This window comes from Hakea prostrata, chromosome 7, assembly GCF_041222555.1.
Source record: "Hakea prostrata isolate BN-2017 chromosome 7, UWA_Hpros_2, whole genome shotgun sequence".
Taxonomy (NCBI): Eukaryota; Viridiplantae; Streptophyta; class Magnoliopsida; order Proteales; family Proteaceae; genus Hakea; species Hakea prostrata.
The window spans coordinates 67,428,548-67,450,954 of NC_142606.1; the positions used below are offsets into that span (position 1 = coordinate 67,428,548).

Consider the following 22,407-nt stretch of genomic DNA (forward strand, 5'->3'; position numbering starts at 1 on the left):
TAAAGTTAGACGGGAGTTTAAATTTAAATAAATTTCGATATTGCCAAAAAGAAACATGAACATGTATAAATTCAAAGCCTTTGTTATTTGGTAATCTGGGCCGTAAAGCTAGACGAGAGTATAAATTTAAATAAATTTCGATATTGTCAAAACGAAACATGAATGGGTATAAATTCAAAACCACATTTCCTTAACGAGGCCTTTGTTATTTGATAGTTTGGGTTGTAAAGTTAAACGGGTTTAAATAAATTTTGATGTTGCCAAAAAGAAACATGAATCGATATAAGTTCAAAGCCACCTTTCCTTAATGAGGCTTCGTTATTTGATAACCTGGGTTGTAAAGTAAAACGGGAGTTTGAACTTAAATAAATTTCGATATTGCCAAAATGAAACAATATAAATACAAAATCACATTTTCTTAGTGAGGCCTCTGTTATTTGATAGTATGGGTTGTAAAGTTAAACGGGATTGTAAATTTTAAATAAATTTCGATATTGCCAAAAAGAAACATGAACCGGTTTATATTCAAAAACACGTTTTCTTAATAAGGCCTCTATTATTTGGTAATCTGGGTTGTAAAGTTAAATGGAAATAAAGTAAAATAAATTTTGATATTGTCAGAAAGAAACATGAACTGATATAGATTTAAGGCCGTCTTTTCTTAATAAGGCCTCTATTATTTGATAAAATCTGGGTTGTAAAGTTAAACGAAAATAAAGTAAAATAAATTTCGATATTGCCCGAAAGAAACACATAGTGATATAAATTTAAGACCGCCTTTTCTTAATGAGGCCTTTATTGTTTGATAGCCTGGGTTGTAAAGTTTACGGGATTCAAATTTAAATAAAATTTGATTTTATCAAAAATAAAAACATAAACCAGTACAAATTCAAACCCAAATTAAACTTTTCTTATTATTTTCATTCAAATTCTTTAATTTTTATTTCTAAGTCCAACTCAACCTGAGCTGGAACTGAACCGACCGATTAACACTTCTAAACTGAAAGATGACATGGTCATAAATTCGTTGTACTTTATTTGAGGAAAAGGACAGATACATTAAACCATTATCTCCCGTTAGATTTCTCTGTATGTCTAGGAAGTAGGAACGCTTGTATGAGTGCAATTTTTCTTTTAAGCAAATGTATTAGTGCAAATTATGTATAGATGAGATTTTTTTATTAATATTTATATAAATATTTTTTTGTTCGGACAGAGAGATTTTAGTGACTGATAATAGAGGATTTTTATTTATTTGATTTGGTTTTTTTTTTTTCTCACGAGAGGGAGAGAGAGAGAGAGAAGAGGGAGAAGAAGAGGTGGTGGTGGGGGTGGCACCTTGTGAGTGTGAGGGTTAAGAAAGGAAGGAACAGAAGAAGAGGTGTTTTTCTCAGGTAGCCTTCCATTTTCCTCGTTGTTGTGATCTGACTTCGCTTGGTTGTTTGCATTAGAAGCTGGAGAGAGAGAGATGGATATATATATATATATATTGACAGATAGATAATCATACTCTAAAGACAGGAGGGAGGGAGAGAGAGGGAGAGAGAGGGAGAGAGAGAGAGAGAGAGAGAGAGAGAGAGAATCTGGTTTTGTTGGAGAGGTCTCAGAGGAAGTTCAGAGGAGGAGAAGAGAGACGGAAAGAGGTGCAGAGATGGAGGAGGATCGGGAAGAAGAAGACAAGTTCGACGAACAGCCGGAGGAGGAGGAGCTTGGTTCAAGTCTCACCAGGGAAAGAGTGGCCGCGGCCAAGCAGTACATTGAGAACCATTACAAGTCGCATATGAAGAACATACAGGAGCGCAAAGAAAGGTAAACCGGTAGAAGAAAAGGGAAAAAAAATGAGGAAAAAAATTTGAATGATTCTGCCTTCATTTCTTTTAAGATTTCGTATCAATCTCGATTCTGTTTCCACAAATCTGATCGAGCTACAATTCTGACATCCGATCCATCGCGCATTTGTTTTTGGTTGAATTTGTTAGTGCCAGTTCCATGATTCGCATTACGTTTTGTAGTGACCTCAAATCCAGCAATATGGATACATAATCTGGCAATTGAGCTAGATTATATGGCTTCGATATTGCAATGAATTTAATTTTCATTTTGATTGAAAATGATCTCAAATCGTAGCCACATTCTGAAAACACCATACTAGTCAGCTAGAATATGAGCTTAGGTGATGGCATTGATAGTTAACATGCTGACTTATAATCTTGGTATCTGTGTTGATGTTTGCGGTAGGGCATTGTTTTTTGTGTCTTCCTATGATGACGTTTCCAGGCCTAGAATAACTTACAAGTATTATTGTATAATCATCTTTTGATTTCACTGTTTATAATTTTCATGGTTTACATCATCTGAACACCACGATCACTGGAGTAATCATTTCACAGGTGTGGAATTTAAATTATGCTCATAATCTGTTTGCGGTAGGGCATTGTATCTTGTGCCCTTCCTACGATGATGTTTCCAGGCCTACAACAACTTACAAGTATTATTGTATAATTATCTTTTGATTTCACTATTTATAATTTTCATTGTTTGCATCATCTGAACACCTCGATCACTGGAGTAATCATTTCACAGGTGTGAAATCTAAATGATGCTCATAATCTGTTTGGTTTTAGCATTATATGCATTACTGTCTGCCCCTTCCATTTTCAAGAGCACGTGGAACTGTAAAGGGATGTTTTAAATGAAAATCAATGACATACATTTGTCCATATGGAATTGGAAGTACATTTCAGAAACTGCAATACACAATGAAAGTAGTCTAAATTAATGGAAAACTTGGAAGGTTAGGCCATAGGTAGCATGTATTTATCTTCATTACACTGCTGCAACAACCATGAGAAAGGGCGATTAAAATGGAATATGTTGTCAGATTGAATTCTGAATTCCAGATGATGTTAATCATTGATATTGTACAGACTGGTCAATGTTATTTGCATCATGACTTCAGAAGGTCGAAGTGCTCTTAAGTCTTTATCTTCGCCGGGTAACAATATGTTCCAGTGGGGCTTGACTAGGAAATTTTGGTTGTTATTATAAATACTAACAGCCATTTTTCTCATCATGAATGATGAATATATACGGGAAAAAAATTGTACGCAGCTTTGAAATTTAGGTAAAAAAATTTCTTAAGAGAGATTTTAAAATTTTGGGCAAAATGTGAAACAATATTATAATTGACGGGGTCTTTACTTTTACTTAACTCCCTAAAGCCATATCTCCAATGAAAGCAATTTTCTTTGATACAGAATAAGAGCTGACTTGAGTTCAAGAAATTAGGATGGCAAAAAGGTGGCTATCCAGCTAGAGAGACTTCCATGGTAAAGGAAATTATCTCTTTAGCTTTCTTAGGTTTGGATGCAAAAACTAGTGGATCCATCTGGTTGAGTAATCCATGAATTTTTCTTTTTACACCACAAAAGTATTCCCATTGCATGAACTTGAGCAGATATGCAGGTTCTTCTCTCTGTACCTCAGCTGGATATAACATTTATTTTCATGGTGACATGAACTAAAGGAGGAAATGGCTTCCTGATTAACTATATGATTAAGAGAAAAAAAAAATTAGGTTTCTTTTCAATGGAATGGATACTTAGTATTGAGATTATCAATGTCGAAAATGAATTTTGATTGTAGAATTTAAACAGTGAATTGTAAGATTTAAATGAGAACATGTCATCATGAGAGCTAGGGGTGTGGTGAGAAAGGATATGTCTAGCTTAGGCCTGTATCTAGCATGGCCTCGAACAGAACTGATTGGAGGGCAAGAATCCATGTAGCCGACCCCATTTAGCTGGGACAAGGCTTATTGATGTTGTTGTATGTCATCACCAGTATTAGAGTTAGGAACACCACCCCTTGAGGGTAGAGTTATACATTACCTTCCACCCTCTTCACCACGCAATCAGATGCATGGTCCCACCTCTGAAATCTGTCAATGTGGGACTCCTCCCTGATTTTATGGTGGTGGTGTTTTTTTTTTTTTTGGGGGGGGGGGGGGGGTTAGTGTTATACACTATTCTCAGAGTCTCAGGGAAGCAGAACTTGACTCCAGTGTTGTGTAGCCTGTTTTCTGGGTTAGTTACTTCTCATTAAATTTTTTTCATTTATTATTTGTTTTCTGGTTTACATGGACCACTCATCTGTGTTGGTTTTTTTTTTCTTGGACAGCTGAATATTCTGTTTGAAATAATTTGTTTCTGTTGCAGACGTTATGTCTTAGAAAAGAAATTGGCTTCTTCAGATGTCTCTCAAGAGGAACAGATCAATTTAATCAAGGATTTGGAACGAAAAGAAACTGAGTTTATGCGTCTTAAACGACACAAGATTTGTGCTGATGACTTTGAGTTGTTAACCATCATTGGGAGAGGAGCTTTTGGAGAGGTCAGACAAAAGCTTGATTTATTTTTAGTTCAGTCTAGATTTTCATGATTGATGGGTTGGGTATGGTTGAGAGCTTCAAGACTGTTTGAAACAAAAGAACAACAAAGTCCTATGAGAATGCAGCTTTCTCTTTTTCTCTTTCCTTGCAAACAAGTAGCTTTTACCACTTTCTTACTCATTGGCACACTTAACATACATCCATCTCTTTTTAGCAAATCTTTTTTTTCAAATCCTTTTTACTTTCTAGAAGATTTTTCCATGTGTTTTTGTATTTGAATTGGATAAACTTTTTCCTTCAATGAGCCCTCTAAGTAAAAACTTAATCTCTTTTTCTGTGAATTTCTATCTTCACGTAGAAACTTTTATCCAGCCAAGAATATTCTTTCAAGCAGTGATACCCCAATTCTTCCCTTAAATAGTGGGCCGTGATTGGGCCCTCCATCATCTTTCACATCCTGGCGATCACATTTGAAAGCCTGGCCAATACTTGCTGTTATTAAATTCCTATTATTATTTATTTATTTGTTCTTTCTTTCTATGTCTGTGCATGTGGTATTGGGGGGGGGGGGGAACCCAAATGGAGTCCATCTACCGAATTTTTTGAGGAATGTGTGTGTGGCATACATGCAATGTAGTGGAATAGCTGTTATGAGAATGGCTGGTTTCATAATATTTATAAATGTGCCCAGTCTGATGTTTTTGGGAAGAGATTACATTCTCATTCTAATGCTAACTTGGGTTCTGATGTTGCATTCTTCTTGTGTACAATTACGGTTATTGTATTCTTATTTGAGTCTATTGCGTTGTTTGTGTTTCTGGTATACGTTTTTGTTCCTTGTCAGATATCAGATATACTTCTTTTGTTATGCTGCAGGTCAGGTTATGCCGGGAGAAGTCCTCTGGTAATATCTATGCTATGAAAAAGTTGAAGAAATCAGAAATGCTTAGCAGGGGTCAGGTTAGATCAACCATCTTAGCATCTTTCATCAATCGTTTGTTAAGCTTGTATCGTGAATTTATCGTTTTGCCACTGGCCATGTACATTATGTTTCTTTTGTTTACGACTTTTGTGGAATTCGTAACTGGATAAAGGAGACATTTTTCCAATTTCTTCCGTGTATTTCTTTTAAATATTGTGAATATTGATCTACCCATATTGATTTGTGGGATCATGTGAAAATTGAGTAATGGCCATTAAAGAAATTATTTAATTTAAGGGTATGCTTCTTCCTTTGTAGCTTTCCATTTTCTTTTCCATTATATTCCTAGTGAAAATTCTGAATTAAACCATCATTTGTTTGGTGGTAGCCTGTAACATGCTGCAGTCTTGTAAGCTTTAATTTAAATGCCAATGTCTATATTGGAGAAGCATTTGAGTATGCTATTCTAGATAGTTTAGCATTTGAGCACAACAGCGTCAGCCTTAAACCTTTACTTGCTGGAACTTGTCATTGATGATTTAGTAGAGTCACATGATGAGGTTCCTTGACTAAGCTTTTCAGTGATGATATTGTGTGGTGGATGAGACTATATTAGGAATTAATGCCAATTGTTAGTATGGAGATCAACCTTGGAATTATAATTTCTGAAGATAAGTTGGATCAAGATTGAGTCAGTGGTGTGTAACTTTCTCCACACTACAACAGTTAAGGGTTAACGAGTTGGTCAGTATTGAATAGAGGGAGATTCCTCAAAGTGATTATTTTACATAGCTATGCTTTATTCTGAATATAGCAGATGATGTAGAGAAGTGGAGAGTTGTGTTTGGGGTGCTATGTGATGGGCGCATTCCTTTAAAACTTGTAAGGAAAGCCTTATAGAACTGTCACCAAACAGCAATGACGCATGGTGCATAATGTTGGGCAATTGAGAAGCATCATAAACGAAAAATACCAAGGCTAGTGGAGATGAGAATGTTGAGATGGATTTGTAGCAAAACTAGAAAGGGTGCAATGAGAAATAGCCATGTTAAAGCTGAGTTGGGAGCAGCTCTGATGGGTAGCTGATTTAGTCCTAGATTGATGAGAGATCAACTAAGAGCCAGTTTACTTGGAATCTTCAATGAATAAGCAGTTCAAATGGATTAAAACTTGGTGGCGGGTCAACCTGAGGCTGTTAAGTTAATGTTAGGGTTTGATGGTAGGATTTTCACCAGTATGTGATGGGTTCTAGGAAGTCTATTAGTGAAGGGTTTTAAGAATACTGAATTTAGAGTTTCAGGAAAATAAGGGGTTTTCCCTAGCCTTCCGAAAAAGGTGAAAAATGGAATTCTAGGTTTGGCTGGTTAGGAGGCAAGGATGCGACCAAACTCAAATGTTTTTGTTAGGAGGTATAAACTTTAGAGTATAGATGAGAGAAGAGGAGAATCACGATTGTGTATATGAGCTTCATTGTTGAATTGTGAAATCTCTAGTCCATTAATGCTTTATTTATAGACAGGATTACATATGGAAATCAAACTAGAAAAAGGAAAATCTAACATAGATTAAGATTTGTAATTAAGCTATCTCGTGCTAATTCTTGATGCCCTATTTCTCTAATTACTTTGCCCTTTGACACTACCCCTCAAGCTGGAGTTTATATATGGTTGGTGCCCAACTTGTTACAAATATAGTAATCAACCTTGCACCTTCCAAAGCTTTAATGGATAATTTGCTAATGTTCTCCAGTACTGACATGGCTGGATGATATCACCCCTTATTGTAGTTTCTCATGACCAAAATGACTATCTACCTCAATATGTTTGGTATGTTCATGAAGGACCAGATTGGATGCTATTTGAACAGCAGCCTGGTTATCATACGAAAACTTCATAGGCAAATCATCAACAAAACCGAGTTCTTTGAGTAACTGTCTTACTCACATTAGCTCAGAGGTGACATGTGTCGAGACTTGATACTCTAATTCTGCACCTGAACTTGCCACCACAATTTGTTTCTTACTTTTTCATGGCACAAGATTTTCTCCAATAGATGTTCTATAGCCTATGGTAGATCTTCCTTCAGTAGGAGATCCAGTCCAGTCAGCATTAGAATAACCTTCAACTCGACTATGACTATGAGTTGTTTAGAGCAGTCCACCCACAGAACTTTGTAAAGATACTTTAAAAATTTGGATAGCAGCATGAGATGTCCTTGGAGTGGATAGAGATTGATTGGAAAAGCAATGTTAGGTCGAGTCACTGTTAGATAGTTCAACTTACCCACAAGTCTTCTCTGTTTCTCAGGATCATCAAGGTTGGTCCCATCATCTAACATTAACTTCAAATTGATATCCATGGGTATATCTAAGGCTGTTGACCCTAGCATACCCATTTCAGATAGTAAATATATCACGTATTTCCATTGAGATAAAACGATGTGTTTCTTTGACTGAGCAACTTCAACACATCGGAAATACTTTACTTAGGTCTTTTTCTGAAAATTTTTATTCTAAATTAGTTTTGAACCTGTCAATTCTTGACTGGTCCTTCCTTTTAATAACAATGTCATCAACATAAACTACAAGAAATATTCAGGCCTTAGGCTAGTGTTTGAAAAATACAGAATGATCACTCACACACCGTGACAACCCAAAGTCTAACAATGCCTTAGGCAAGTGTTTCAGGCCGTATAATGATTTCTTAAGCCTAAAAACCATACCACACCCAGGAGGGCACTCCACATATACTTCTTCATGAAGGTCTCCATGAAGGAAAACATTCTTCACATCTAATTGATACAAACACCAATGATTGATAGCAGCAAGAACAATTAATATTTGAATAGAAGTAAACCTGGTTAAAGTGAAATGTATCCAAGTAATCAACTCCATAAACTTGAGCATAACCCTTAGCAACAAGTCTGGCCTTCAATTGAGGCAGAGAACCATCCGGATTAACTTTAGTGGCAAAGACCCAGTGGTAGCCAATAGCAGCCTTCCTTGAGGATAAAGGTACAAGATCCTCGGTATGATTTTCTTCTAAGGCCGTTAACTCTTCAGTCACTGGAGCAGTCTACGTAGGATCAGACAGAACCTTTGAGATAGTTTTAGGAAGTGCATAAACAAGAGAATAAACCAGCATAGGAAACATAAGTAGAAATAGGGTGTTGAGCATAACTACGAGTACCTTTACATAGAGCAATTGGTATGCCAAGATTGGAATAGGGGGATCACTTTCAGGCTCTGCAAACAAAGATCGCAAAGAGGTCGAGTCCATGGGAGCAGGGGGCAGCAGTTGGTCGTGGATGGAGAACTTAAACTTGGTGATTGTTGGCGGTTGGGATGGTGGAGTAGTCGTACAAAGCAAATTTTGAAGAATCGATATAGACAGGTCATTGTTAAACTCAATTAAACTAATAGTTCAGTAGAATAAGGAGTGGATTTGAAGCGAAAACGAAATATTTTCGTAAGTCAAAGAAATAACAACAATAACCCTCTTGAGTATATCCAACAAATAGACATTTAACGGCACGACTTTCTAGCTTAAACTTCCTAGGACGATGATCACGAATAAAACAAACACTACCAAGAACCTTGGGAGGGTCGTAGGGCTTAGGGGAGATCAGGGGAGTTGTGGAGGGTGGGGAATGCTGCTGCTGTGATGCAGCAGCAAGGGGGGGGGGGGTAAGGTTAGTGCTCAAGGCAGGGGAGGGTGGGGGAAGAGCTGCAGGTGAGAGAGGGAGGCAGGGGAGGCGTGGGGAAGGTCTGGAACTTACTTGGGGCTGCTGTGATTGACAGGACACTGCTGTAACTCTTGAAGGAAGTTGCCTGATTGCTGGACAATGACTGCAATGGAGAAGAAGAAGATGAACTAGAACAAATTTCACTCAACCAGGGCCCCCTCAACTAGGAACCTTGATCCTTAAACTTAAATCAACTTTATTAATCATCAAAAACTGAAAATTACATATGCACTGAAAAAAAAAAAAAAAACTGAAAATTACATAAGACTGTTAAGCTATTTATAGCTTTCAAAAGACTCTAATTTGGGTGGGATAGCTTAATAGACAAGGATTAAATTAGACTTTAAGTTAAGTGACACATGTTGAATTTTTTTTAATTAAAACTCATGTGCCTAAGATAACTAAGGACTCGCAAAACAACTTCTAATCAAAACAAACTCCAAGTCCAATCCAAACACAAGTCAACTTACTAATTTAAACTCAAATAAAATTCTTAGTTAATCTGGAAATAATTCCAGACCTAAAAAAGGGGGTAAACTGCCAAAAATGCGCCCTAATAGTGGTTTGACCAGGTTAGGGTGGCTTCTTGGAGCCATCCTGGGGGCTCACTTAGGGTTTCGGTGAAGTGGGTCCCTGTGTTCACATTACAAAGCAAACAAGGGTGATGGGAAATAACAAAGAAATGGAATGCCACTCCATAAAATAGCGGAAGGCATTCGGTTAATAAGGTAGCAAGCAGTTAAACAGCATCAACCCATATAGGTTTGGACACTTTCATCTCAAATAAGAGAGAGCGGGTGACCTCCATTAGATGTGTATTTTTCCTTTCAGCAACTCCATTCTTTTGAGGAGTATCAACACAAGAAGATCGATCAAGACACCATTGAAAACCATGAACTTATGAATAGGGTCTGAAAATTACTCCTTAGCATTATCACTACTAAAAGTACAAAGAATAATACCAAACTTAGTATGAATTTCAGCAACAAACTAATAGAACATAGTAAATAAATTTGACCGATTCTTCGTTAAATAAATCCTAGTGACTCTGGAAAAGTCATCTAGAAAAGTAAGAAAATACCGAATGCCCAAAACAAAGGTAATAGGGCAAGGCCCCCACATATCAGAGTGAACTAAAAGGAAAGGTTGGTCAGAATGTTTATTAACACGAGGATGGAAGCTTCCAAAATTGATAAGACACAATTTAAACTTGAAAAAGAATGAAAGCGTCTATGGAATAATATTAAACTTTCTAAAGAGGGATGTCCCATCCGATAGTGGATTTGATGTGGAATGGAGATACTGGAGCAAGCAATGGGTGACGTGTCCCGAACAAATATAGACTCCTAGAATCATGCCCTCTACCAAGTGTCTTCTCTTTCGTAAGATCTTGAAATAAACAAAGCTAGGGAAAGAAGTGACAGAATAGTTATAGGAGGGAGTGAATTTGCTAACAGATGGTAAATTGAAAGGGGATTTTGGTATGTAAACGAAGATAAAATTGCAGAATCAATAAGTTGGATAGTCCCATTCCTTTAACATTGGTATGGAAACCATCAACTAGTGTAACAAACTAACAATGAAAGAAGTTGAGTTAAAGGAAGAATAGATACCTGTGGCCCTGATCATATGATCAGTTGCTCCTGAATCAATGATCCAAGGGTGAGATGTGGACGAATGGCAGGTGGTAGCGTTACTAGCTTGAATAAGGGTGGCGGTGGAGGGCTGTGATTGAGTAGCTTGGAACCAGGTAACGCAAACATTAGCAGTGGGTGGTTTTCTGGGAAGTTTCTAACAAAATGCTGAATGGTCCAGGAGGTCCATAGTGATGATAGGTTTTGGTCCGCCCTAAATTGTCTGAAGAGTTTTGAGAGCCAGAATTTCTACCTAGAATTACTTCCACGATTGTGTCCTGTATTCTGTCCTAGAGTACCACATGAAATAGTGGCAATAGCTGAACTATCTGTAGTATTTCTAGGGCTCTCTCTTGCAACAGATCACTTCAAAGTTCTTGTGCTCAAATGGGTCAAACTCCTTTCCAAGACCTCCCAAAAAACTCATCAGAACTAGTTGTTCTCTTTGTTGTTGCATTGCTTCTACATCAGAGGGAACATTCTACCTGTCCTATCAACTCAAAAAAATAAAATAAAATCTGTGTAATTAAATTCTAGATAGATTATTGACCAGAATATAATGCCTTTAGGTATTCCTTAAATCCTTTACAGTCTGCAAGTGAATCACAAGATCAACAATATGGTCTGCCATAGAATTAAACATCTATCCTAGTGTTGCATGCATCAGTAATTACCCAATTTTCATCACCCTTAGGGGATGCTTTAGTCAAGTGACGTTGCTTTCCTCCTCCAATGAGAAAAATCCTTACTATAGCCTTCCACTGATGAAAGATACACCTTCCATCTTCGTTTGAGTGAACCGATGAGAGGATGAGGAGATGATTTCAGTCATGGTGCTCTTGTTAGGTACAGGTTCAGTTTCTCCTGTAGATTAACAAAGATAAAACCAACAAAACCACTTGATGAGTACAAGAAAGAATGTCTCTCAAACCCCTACTACGATAAGGACTGAATACAAGAGAAAACTTTCCCTTATCCCATAAAAAAAAGATTCAGCCCTCAAACAGAAAATTTCAACAGAAAAAAAATCTTCCAAACTTAGTAGGTAAATCATTCACAAAAGGGTTGAATCAAACTAAACAAAAAACCAGAAGCAATCCTTTCTGCAGACCCGGGGTAAATCGAACTTAACAAAAAACTAAATTGATCCCAGAATTACCAGATGGATTTGAACTAGCTAATCTCCAGAAAAATAGCAAATTTGAAAGGCGAGGGACAACTGTGTAGAGTTATCTCACACTCTCCCAGAAAAAAAGTTTTTGAATCACAAAATACCAAGTTACTAACATTTGTAAGAACAGACCAGGAGTTCTGTATGGCCTTGCTAAAAAACGATTGACGTTTAAGAAGGTCTTTACTGCATCAGATCTTCAACTACAAAATCACCAACAGAGCTGCAGTGTAAGGTGCTGCCCCCCCCCAAAAAAAAAAAAAAAAAAAAAAAAAATGAAACCCAATAATATGCCCTTGAAACCAGCTGCGATAGTCTCCCCTAGTGGAACCACAATTGTGTCTGAGAGCTTCACTGTTGAATTGTGGAGTCCCTACTCCTCAGTCCTTGGATCCTTTACAAGATTAAATATAGAAATCAAACTAGAAAGGAGATCTGACCAAGTCCTAATCCAATTAGGATTTGTAACTAAGCTATCTCCATCAAGAATTTGTGCCAGGTGCTAATTCTCGAAGGCCTATTTTCTGACTTTTTGGCCCTTTAGCAGGAGGGTATGGGGAATAATTGATTAGAAAGAGTTAATTCTGATGGTTGCTTTGGGTGGTCAAAAACTTGGGTTCTCAAGAAGAACTGAGATGGGGGAAGTTAGGGTCTTTGTGGTGAGACTGGGCAGCAAATGGGTTCAATTTTTTTATTTTTTTATGGTTAGAGATTGATGTAGTGCAAGATTGGAAGGATTTTGATGGCTGGGTAATTTTGGTTTTATGAATTTGAAGGTTAGGAATGGTTGGAAGTTTAGGATTTTTGCTGGACAGAATTGGACCAGCTTTGGATCGAATATCCTCAAGGGGATGGAGGGGATTATTCTAACCTGATTTGGGGATGTTTTGACGGTGGATTTGGTCTGTGAGTGAGTAATGGGTTGGGAAGTTATGTGAACCAGATCTATGACCACCCAAAGAGGGCCCAAGGCAGTACCATGCGGCCCTATTGGCGGCCCAGGCAATCTCACCGAACAATAGGGGTATTTGGTCATTTTTGTAATTTTTTCTTGAGGCCAAGTTAGGTATAATTGGCTCCATCATGTTAGTGGGACCTAGATCTAAATTTGTTTTTAAATTTGAGTCCTTATTTTGCAAGTTATTAAAGAGTCTTGATTAAAGTGGGATTCCTAGTTTGTGAAGGTGTCCATTAGGGATGTCCTATTCTTTGCAAGGAATCCAAGTCTACTCAGCTTTCACATTGGATCTCTGTAGAGTAAGTTATGAACGTTCCTTGTGTGAGTTGAAGTCTTTAGGAGTTTTGGTTTGATTTGAATTGCAAGTTAGAGTCCAAGTTTGATTTCTTCCTATAGTTGACTCCTAGTCTAATTTATTTCAGTAGGCTATAAATAAGCCTTCAAACCTTTTAAACAACAGATTGACTTGATGAATGAAAATTGTTTTAGTGTTGGAGGCCAGAGATTGTGGGATCCCTAGAAGGGGGGGGGGGGCTGCGATTGGTTCAAGGAGATTAAATTCAGCAATTTCTTCTGGTTTCCAGCATTCATATTCAACGTCCTGCATTCATGTTCAACCTCCAAGTAAGTAAGAGCCCCCTACCCCATGTCCCCATCCCAGCCCCATTTCCCCTTCTTCTCTTTCACCTCCAAGTCTCCCCCACCCCTCTAACCTTAATTCTTGAATCCCAGCTGCTATCCCTCCATCACAGACATCCCCAGCCCCTCTGAAGCCCTGTGGCTGCTTTAGGAAGCCTCTCCCTGAATGCTTAGTTAATCGCCTACCCTCCCTAAACTGTAATCCCAGCCCCTCCCCCTTGCTTTCTCTTCTTCTTTTCTTCTCCTAATACCTGCGGCACTTCTGGATATTCCAGAAAATTAAAATTCAGAAGTGCTGTAACTAGTTAAAACGCTATAGGACCTTGTACTCTAGACCTAAACCCTTCTCCTCAGAATTAATCCCTAAACTCAACCCTGTACCTTCGATCCTAAATTCCAGTCCCTTCCCCCACCTAAAACCCTAAAATTCTGCAACGCCATTACTAGGTAAGCGTAACCTTAGAATTCTTAAAACCTTAAGTTCAAATACAGATCTAAAATTACAGTTGCAACAAGGTTTAATGATTTAAAACCTATCCTAACCCTAATCTAACCCTAGCACCATATATTTGTCATAAACCCCCCCCCCCCCACCAAAGGTGATTGCAGACCTAGAAGACTGCTGCTGATTCTGAGGGAAGTGGATCCTGGGGTGAGCTTGGATCTTGGACATTAATACAATTACTTATCCCTAGATCCTGGTTGACATCAAGAAGTCAAAATCAAATTGGAGGAATTGGAGACTTGGGATACAAAAGACTGAAAGAAGAGTTTGGGAGCTATTTTTTGGCGGGCTCTAGGGATTGTAGTCAACTTACCATTGTTGAAGTAGAACCTTGGCAGCTGCTTGTTGATGGATCAATTTGAACCTCACTTCCCCAACAACACCCCCTACCCCCCCCCCAAAAAAAAAAAAAAAAAAAGAAAAAAAAGAGAGTTATTTACGTTTGAGTCACTTTTTATGGGCTGAAACTTGTGTTGAGTCACTTAACTGCCCAAATTTATGCTTGGGTCACAATTGAAACTAACACCGTAAAGCCTAGTTAAGTTCCAGTGTTAAATGACCAAAATGCCCTCTTGTGAAATTAAAGAGATAAATGTTCCAAAGTACCCTTGTTTGACTAAATATCTCTTCATGTAGGTGGGTGAAGGTGGATCCCTTCACCTACTAGAAGTCACCCACCGCCCCCCCAAAAAAAAAAAAAAAAAAAGAACCCACCACCACCTCACCTCCTCTCTGCTGGAAATCGCTCACCATCATCCCCTTTCACCCTAACCCTCAAAACCCATCTTCATTTTTAGAAATCTAATTTATTTCAGATCTGAACAAACCCTAGTTGCTATTTCCAGTGTTGCACTTCAAATGCATGTACTTCCCCTTCTCCTGCTCTCCTTTATGTTTTTGTAATAAAATGAAAGTTGAATGGTAAAGAAGTTGATGCTTATGGGGCCTTACTGATAAAGAAGACGACAGTCGAAGCTTAAGCAAAGAAGTCTGCACACAATTAATGGAAGTCGCTGATGGATATTAAAATTTGATACATATTGCAATAATCCCTTATGACGCACAATCTTCCCGGATAAACATTGTCACACATAATAATGGTTGCAAATGATTATAATTTTTATTTTTCTACTATGATGATCTCAAGTCCCTACACTAATCTTTCAGCCAAGGGAAACCATAAGTTTTTATTTAGCTGTATCTAAGTGCTAGAAGTGCACCACATTAGAGGAAATAAAGAACTTGTTGCTTAAGCTAAAAGATGTGGAAAATGAGGGTTACCTCAGGTTGCAAATGTGGGAAGAGACGAAGATGGATTTTAAGGGTTTAGGCGAAAGGGACGATGGTGGGTGATTTCCGGCAGGGGCCGGTGGTGGGTGGTTTCTTGCAAGATGAAGGGGAATCCCTTCACCCATAGACTTGAAAGGTATGTAGTCAAGCAAGGATATTTGAGTACATTTGTCTCTTTTAATTTCACAAGAGGGTATTTTGGTCATTTAACAATGGAAGTTAGCTGGTCTTAACGGCATTAGTTTCACTTGTGACCCAAATGTAAACATGAGTTTCAACCCATAATAAGTGACTCAAATGTAATTATCTCCGCCCACCCCCCAAAAAAAAGAGAAGAAGAAAGATAGAAAGAAAGAAAGAAAGAAAGAAAGAAAGAAAGGAAGGAAGGAAGGGGTGGGGGTTCTTCAACAGTTCAACTAAGCTTAAGGGGAGCCTTGATTTGAACCTCCTAGGCTTCCCACCATCAAGGAGTTGATTGGATATATAAACCAATATCACAATTTGAACCTCTTGGGTTCCCCTTGTCAAGGAGTCAATTTGATACACTATTTATATCACAGTTTTTGTTCAATACTTGCTCTATTAAAGCCTTATATTAAACACTCAAAAATACTTCTAAACTAGAATAGGAAGGCCTAACCCAATCCTTAACCCATTTACTTAAATTAAGCCGGAAACTAATATAAACTCTCAAAAGTCAAAACAAAGTCTTAATCCCACTCTACTAAACAATTAAAATGAAAAGATTCCCTTAGTTTGGAAAGGGAATATTCTGATAATTCAAATTGAAGCACTGGTCCAAGCTGGCAAAACCAGCTGTTCCTTAAAGCATTCAAATAAACAAAGCATGGAAGCTTTTGTATGCAACCTAACTACCCAAAGTCTTGTCACACAAAGGTGGCCTAATACATAGAAAATTAGGGATCAAAGGCCAACATGTATATTAACCAACGTTGGACTTATTCCTAAGAAATGGAAGGCCAATTTGGTAATGGATTTGCCCCATAAGCTACGAGAGAGTTGCTTGAGGTGGCATGGTCATGTTCAATCAGGGGTGGAGCCAGGATTGAACATTGGGGGGGGGGGCGAATATACGTGGGCCAATGCAGGAGCCACTGTGGGTCTTATCTCAGAATCTTTTATTATATTTTGATGTGGGGTCCACATTAAAAATTTAGGTAAATTAATAGGACTAAAATATTGAATTATTGATAACACAATTATAAGTAAATTATAAAAAATATATTAAAATAAAGTAGGGGCTAAAATTATGGGAGAAAAACTTAAAAAAATCGTGAAAGAAAAAGGTGAAAAAGAAATTGTGGGAAAAATTATAAGAAAAAAGATAGATGGAAGTCTATTAACTAAATATGGGATAAGCACACAATTTATCATGAATTAATTAAAAAAATCAATGATTAGATTAGATATAATAATATTAATGGCAGAAATTTGAACATCCAACTAATAAAACTTAAAATTTAAATTGCTATTAGTAGGAATGGAAACTTTATGAAAAAGTTTAGGGATTAAAAAAAAAAAAAATTAAATGATTACGATTAGATATGATAAAATTGATGGCTTAAATTTTAAACGAGATTTAAATTTCCATTAATAGGAAATGAAATTTTAGGAGAAAGTTAAGGATTAAAAAATAAAATAAAATCAATGATTATAATTAAATCAGATAAAATGAATGGCTGAATTCTAACTAGATTTAAATTGCTATTAGTAGAATCAAAATTTTAGGAGAAAGAAAGAATAACGAAAAAAATATAATTATGCTTTATGAAAGAATACTAGAAAAATTGTGGGTGTAAGAGAGAGAGAGAGGAATAATTTGAGAAAGAGAGAGCGAATACCTGATAACTGTGGAGAAGATTCAGAAAATTCCAATGTCTTGCTAACTACTCCAATATTTTGTGAGACGTGTGAGAAAAAAGAGAGAAAAAATAGGAATAAAAGAGGAGATTCATGAGAGAATAAATATGAATGAAAATATGAGAGAATATATAGGGAGAAATTCATGGACCGTGAGTTAGTTTTTAATTAAAATTTAACATTTTATTCCTTAAAATTAGGAATTTAATGACAACCATTAGATAATGATTAAGAATGACATTTGTACCCATCATCTTTATCTTAAATTTTTATTTTTAATTTTTGGAGGGGGCCAAATAGTGGTATTTCACATGTAAAGTGAGAGAAGTATGGAAAAATAATAGGAATATTTAAAATTTCAAAAAATCCGGGGGGGGGTGGCCATGGCCCCCCAGGCCCCGACATGGCTCCATCACTGTGTTCAATAACCTTGGGATGCTAGTTAAAGGATTGATTTGATTGAGATTGAAGGAACTAAAAGAGCCAGGAGCATGTCTAAATAACTCGAGTGAAAGGGTGCAAAAGGACATTCGTAGGTTAAGTCTTATATCTCGTTTGGTTTTGAATGAACTGATTGGAGGACTAGGGTCCATGTCAACCATGGGATAAAGCTATGATGTTGTAGCATTGTTGGGAATTGAAGAATATTACTCCTAAATATCAGAAGAGAGGTTTACCGTTTAGGATGGAGGAAATGGTTGAAATTGACATTTTGTGTATTAGGACAAAAAGCATATCTCAATTCTCAGGGATAACAGTGCTGTAAGACTTCTAGAGAGGTTCTTGCCTTCTGGTTGGGGTGAAACATTCAAACTCGACTTAATTCATTAGGCAAGATAGATCAAAGTGAAAGATGGTGCATCTTGGGAGGAGGGGCCTGCCTTTTAGCAGTAATTGGCAGTTATGGGCATAGGGTTAGTGTTTCTAATTGTCGATGGTTGTATTTTGTGAGATGAGGGTCAACTTTTAGCTTGGGTTTACTGTACAAATATGTTTTCCATTTAACACTATTCAAAGTCATATTTTTTGTTGGCCCAAAGCCATTCTTGTGTTTACAAAGTTTTCCTGTTTTCTTGGGTTAGTAGTATATTATGTCTTTGTATTATTTTCCATGTTCAATGTTTAATTGTATTTTGCTTGCTTGAAACTTTATCTTGGCCACTGACAAAGTGCTTATTATAATATATATTTTAATGTTTTTCAAAATTTTGTCTTTAGGTTGAACATGTCAGAGCTGAAAGGAATCTACTTGCAGAAGTTGCGAGTCACTGCATTGTGAAACTCTACTATTCATTTCAGGATGCAGAGTACTTGTATCTGATTATGGAGTATCTGCCTGGTGGGGACATGATGACACTGCTGATTAGAGAAGATACCTTAACTGAAAGTGTGGCTAGGTTTTACATTGCTCAAAGTGTTCTTGCCATAGAGTCAATTCATAAACATAATTACATCCATAGGTTGGTCTTTTATTTTCTAGTCTTATTTGCTCATAATATGACTGGAAGGGCTCACCTTAAGAAGTTGCTCTAAATGTCTGTAATTTGACTAATTTGACTATTGCTATTAGTGCACAGACACTTATATTTATTTCTGACGGCTATGTTTACAGAGACATTAAACCTGACAACCTTCTATTGGACAAAAATGGCCACATGAAGCTCTCTGACTTTGGTCTTTGCAAGCCTCTTGACTGCAATAAATTATCTGATATAAATGAAAATGAACCAATGGCTGATGAAAACCTGAGAGAATCAATGGATGTTGATGGTTGCTTCCCAGATGCAGCAGATGGTGGATGCAGGTGGAAGAGCCCCTACGAACAGCTTCAGCATTGGCAGAGGAACCGGAGGAAATTGGTATTAACTTTCAAATGCAGTTTATAAATTCTTATGATGTTTAGAACCCTTCACCTGTTTTTTCATTTTTGTTGGACTGACATATACAAAATTTCCCTCAACATCAGCACATCCCTGCCCTGTATATTCTGTAAATAGAAATTGTTGCTAGCATTATACCAACATGTTAACTTAGTGTTGTTCTGATTCATCACTGTTTAGACTTTATTGTAACATCAAAGTTGGGATCATGTTTTCTGTTTTTGTCTGTGGTCAACAATGTCCTTATTAATTCCCCTAGATCACTAATTGTTTTTATTTATCCAGGCATTCTCCACAGTGGGCACACCAGACTACATTGCACCAGAAGTGCTACTGAAAAAAGGCTATGGAATGGAATGTGACTGGTTGGTTTGTTTAAAATGATAGCTGTCCTGTGGTAGTAGTTTGAATTATTAGTGTGCTTTACACTCTTTTTTATGTTGTTGTTGCTGCATCTATCTTTTTCTTCTTTGGCAAAGTAGTTAATTGATGAATCATTAGTTATTTAGCTTTTCACCAAATTATTGGTTTGGGATTACCTCTCTCTCTCCATATATATATATATATATATATATATATATATATATCAAACTGAAGGTTGGGTGTAAAAGAATTTGATGCTGCTACATTTAGGGGTTTAAATTTTAACTGTTAGTTGTTTTTCCTACTTTAACACCTTCTCTTGTTGGCTGTGGAGGAGTGAGAGTCCATATTAATTTGGAACTATTTTTGGTCTTAACTTTGGGGAGTTCATTCTCTCTTGTTTTATATATGGATGTTACCAACAATTTCAGGGTATTAATTGAATGGATTGATTTTGAGTTCCTACTAAGGAGCCAAGAGGCCCAAGACTGGCCATTTGGTCTAGCCTCCTTATTTGATCAACTCCTCTCATCTCTCTCAGTTGTGGTCAGTGTTCTTTTTCTCCCAGTTTACTTCTTTCGTGGTCTTGACCTTCTTCCTTTTCACTTCTTCCGATTATTCCCATTTTACTGGTGTGGTTTATTTTGATGTTACATTGAAATCAGCAAGAGAGAGTTGATCTTGCTTCTCCTGTCACTTCTCTTCTGGAAAGTATGATTGCTGATCACTCACCTAGGGCAACTCTAGCCCTAGAGTCTCATCTTTTCCAGATCATCCTGCTGTGAGTTACCAACCTGAGACCAACAATGTACCTCTTCTTACTGGTTACCACTAGGATAAGTTTCAGGTATATTTTGTGATTCCCAGATTATTCTTTGGATGATTGTTGGCTGGAATCATGGTACAGCCAGTTAAAAGCTACAGTTAAATCTTACAGATTCTTGTTGTATATCGATTGGTAAGTCAACAGCATCTTAAGAAGTGGAGGGCTGGACAGGGAGAGCCTAAGGTGGTATGGTAGGAGCTGGTAGCACTAGAGGAGCCTGCCATTGCTGCTGCCATTGGTACACAATCACTGGCAGAGATTCTACTTTGGTAGTAGGAACAAGAAGCGCTGTAGTAGTGAGTTCACTGTCAGGGAAAGCTATAGTCAAATCATTGGGAGATGAGTAAAATGGGGTATACTCAAAGAAGGCAGCATCAACACTCATAGAATGATGGTTTCAAAATGGGTCAAAACAACGTAACCTTTTTTAGTGCGACAATATCCAAGGAAACCTTTTGTTGCACGGTGAGAGTTTATCTATATCAAGTTGCAAAATGTGAACAAAGCAAACACACCCAAAGATGTGGTAGGGAAAACAAAGGGGTATTAGGGATGCAAAATAGAAAATGGTTGATGTAAACCAAATTCTAGGGTTTTGAGACGTGAAATTAAATCCCTAAAATTAGGGTTACTCCTCTCCTAGTAAAACAACAAAGAAAGAACTAATATGGGAAGGGTTAGGGAAAACTACAGTTTAACAAGTCTAAGATGGGATAGATTTTGGGTTGATTAGGGTATTGGTGAAAAATTTGGGGAAGGTTGGTTAACAAAATCTAAATGGATTGGGTTAATTAAGAAAGGAAGGGATATGGAAATTCTTTAAGAAAATCAAATATGGGATGGGTTTTGGGAGAATTATGACTTTGGGTTAACCAGATTCACCTTGGGATGAATGGATGAAAGTATTGGTTTTTTTTGGCGTTCTTGGCTGATTTTTGAATGGGCTCTTGAATTCTTGAATGGAATCTTGAAACATCTTCTTCTTGATCTTTCTTTCTTCTTTCATTCTACTCTTTCTTTTCTTTCTTTTCTTTTGTGCCACTAGACCAAGAAGAGAAAGAAGGGAGAGGGAGGAGGGAGTAGCTGCCGCAAGGGTTAGTAGGGGCTGGGGGTGGTTGGGGCTTGCTGCCGCAAGGGTTAGGGAAGGGTGGGGAGGTGGGGGCTCGCTTCTGCAAGGTTCAGGTGAAAGGAAGGGGCCTGCAATTTTTTGGGGGGAGGGGGAGGGGGGAGAGAGGAATAGGATAGGAAGGGAAGGGGGCTGTGATGTTCTTACTTGTTGGGGATGGCTGGTTTGAGTTGAAGAGGGCTGTCACTAAGAGGAAGAACGGTGCTGATTTGCAGAAAACCAACAAACTTCTCGAGCCAGGTTGTGGGCTATGCTTTCCATGACTCCAAGCCTTCAATTTTATTAATCTTCAACTGAGTTCTTTACAAGGAGGTGGGGGTTTTAAATAGTTTTTCATGGACTTAAACAAGGAAACTAAATTGGACCTCAACTAGGGAATCCATTATATACTAGGATCCCCTTCATAACTCAGTAAATAAATAACCTCTAAAAAGGAAGCTTCAAGAAACAACTTGCCAAATTAATAACTCATTATCCAAAAGGAATCTCATTTTAAAATTGATTCCAATTTGGACTCGCATCTCTGACTAGGACTCTCAATGCTAACAATTAAAAAAAAAGTAGATATGGACTCACAAAAATATAAGGAATATTACCGGATCATTTTGGTGTTCAAAAGACGTGGGAAAAGGACCAACTACCTCTTGTAGGGTTCGGCCAGCCCACTTGGTGCACCAGTGGGCTGGATTCTTGGGCCCAATTTTCTGGTTCGAGAAAACGGGGAGGGGTAGGCCCACTTACATCAATGGAATTCTGTCATTCAACAGAGATGAAGGCATGTGATTAATCAGAAACTAGGCAATAAGATTTACATCACACAGAATATTCTTAATAAGATTTACATCACATAGAAGATTATTTAGAACCTTCGTATGAAACATAAGAGAATCAGCAAATGTCCAAAAGATGTTTGTTCTTACATTCAGCCACCCCATTTTTTACATCCTTTTTTTTTTTTTTTTTGGGGGGGGGGGTGTTAAGAATAGCTAGTTTGATGTATCATGCCCTTGGATCAGATATCTCAGTTTGCACATTTTTTAGGGCATTATTAGAATGGAAAATTTTGACTGAAGCATCA

General features: G+C 37.4%; 1 protein-coding gene across 1 annotated transcript in view; it reads left to right on the top strand.

Moving 5' to 3' along the window:
* The first annotated feature begins 1,311 nt into the window (after positions 1–1,311).
* LOC149011791 (uncharacterized) overlaps positions 1,312–22,407 on the top strand; it is a 69,932-nt gene continuing 48,836 nt past the window's right edge. Inside the window, exons 1-6 of the mRNA XM_089161970.1 lie at positions 1,312–1,809; positions 4,218–4,392; positions 5,267–5,350; positions 18,353–18,594; positions 18,747–18,993; positions 19,300–19,379. Coding sequence (XP_089018096.1) covers positions 1,652–1,809; positions 4,218–4,392; positions 5,267–5,350; positions 18,353–18,594; positions 18,747–18,993; positions 19,300–19,379 — 986 coding nt within the window. The 5' untranslated portion in view covers positions 1,312–1,651. The remainder of the gene's footprint in view (positions 1,810–4,217; positions 4,393–5,266; positions 5,351–18,352; positions 18,595–18,746; positions 18,994–19,299; positions 19,380–22,407) is intronic.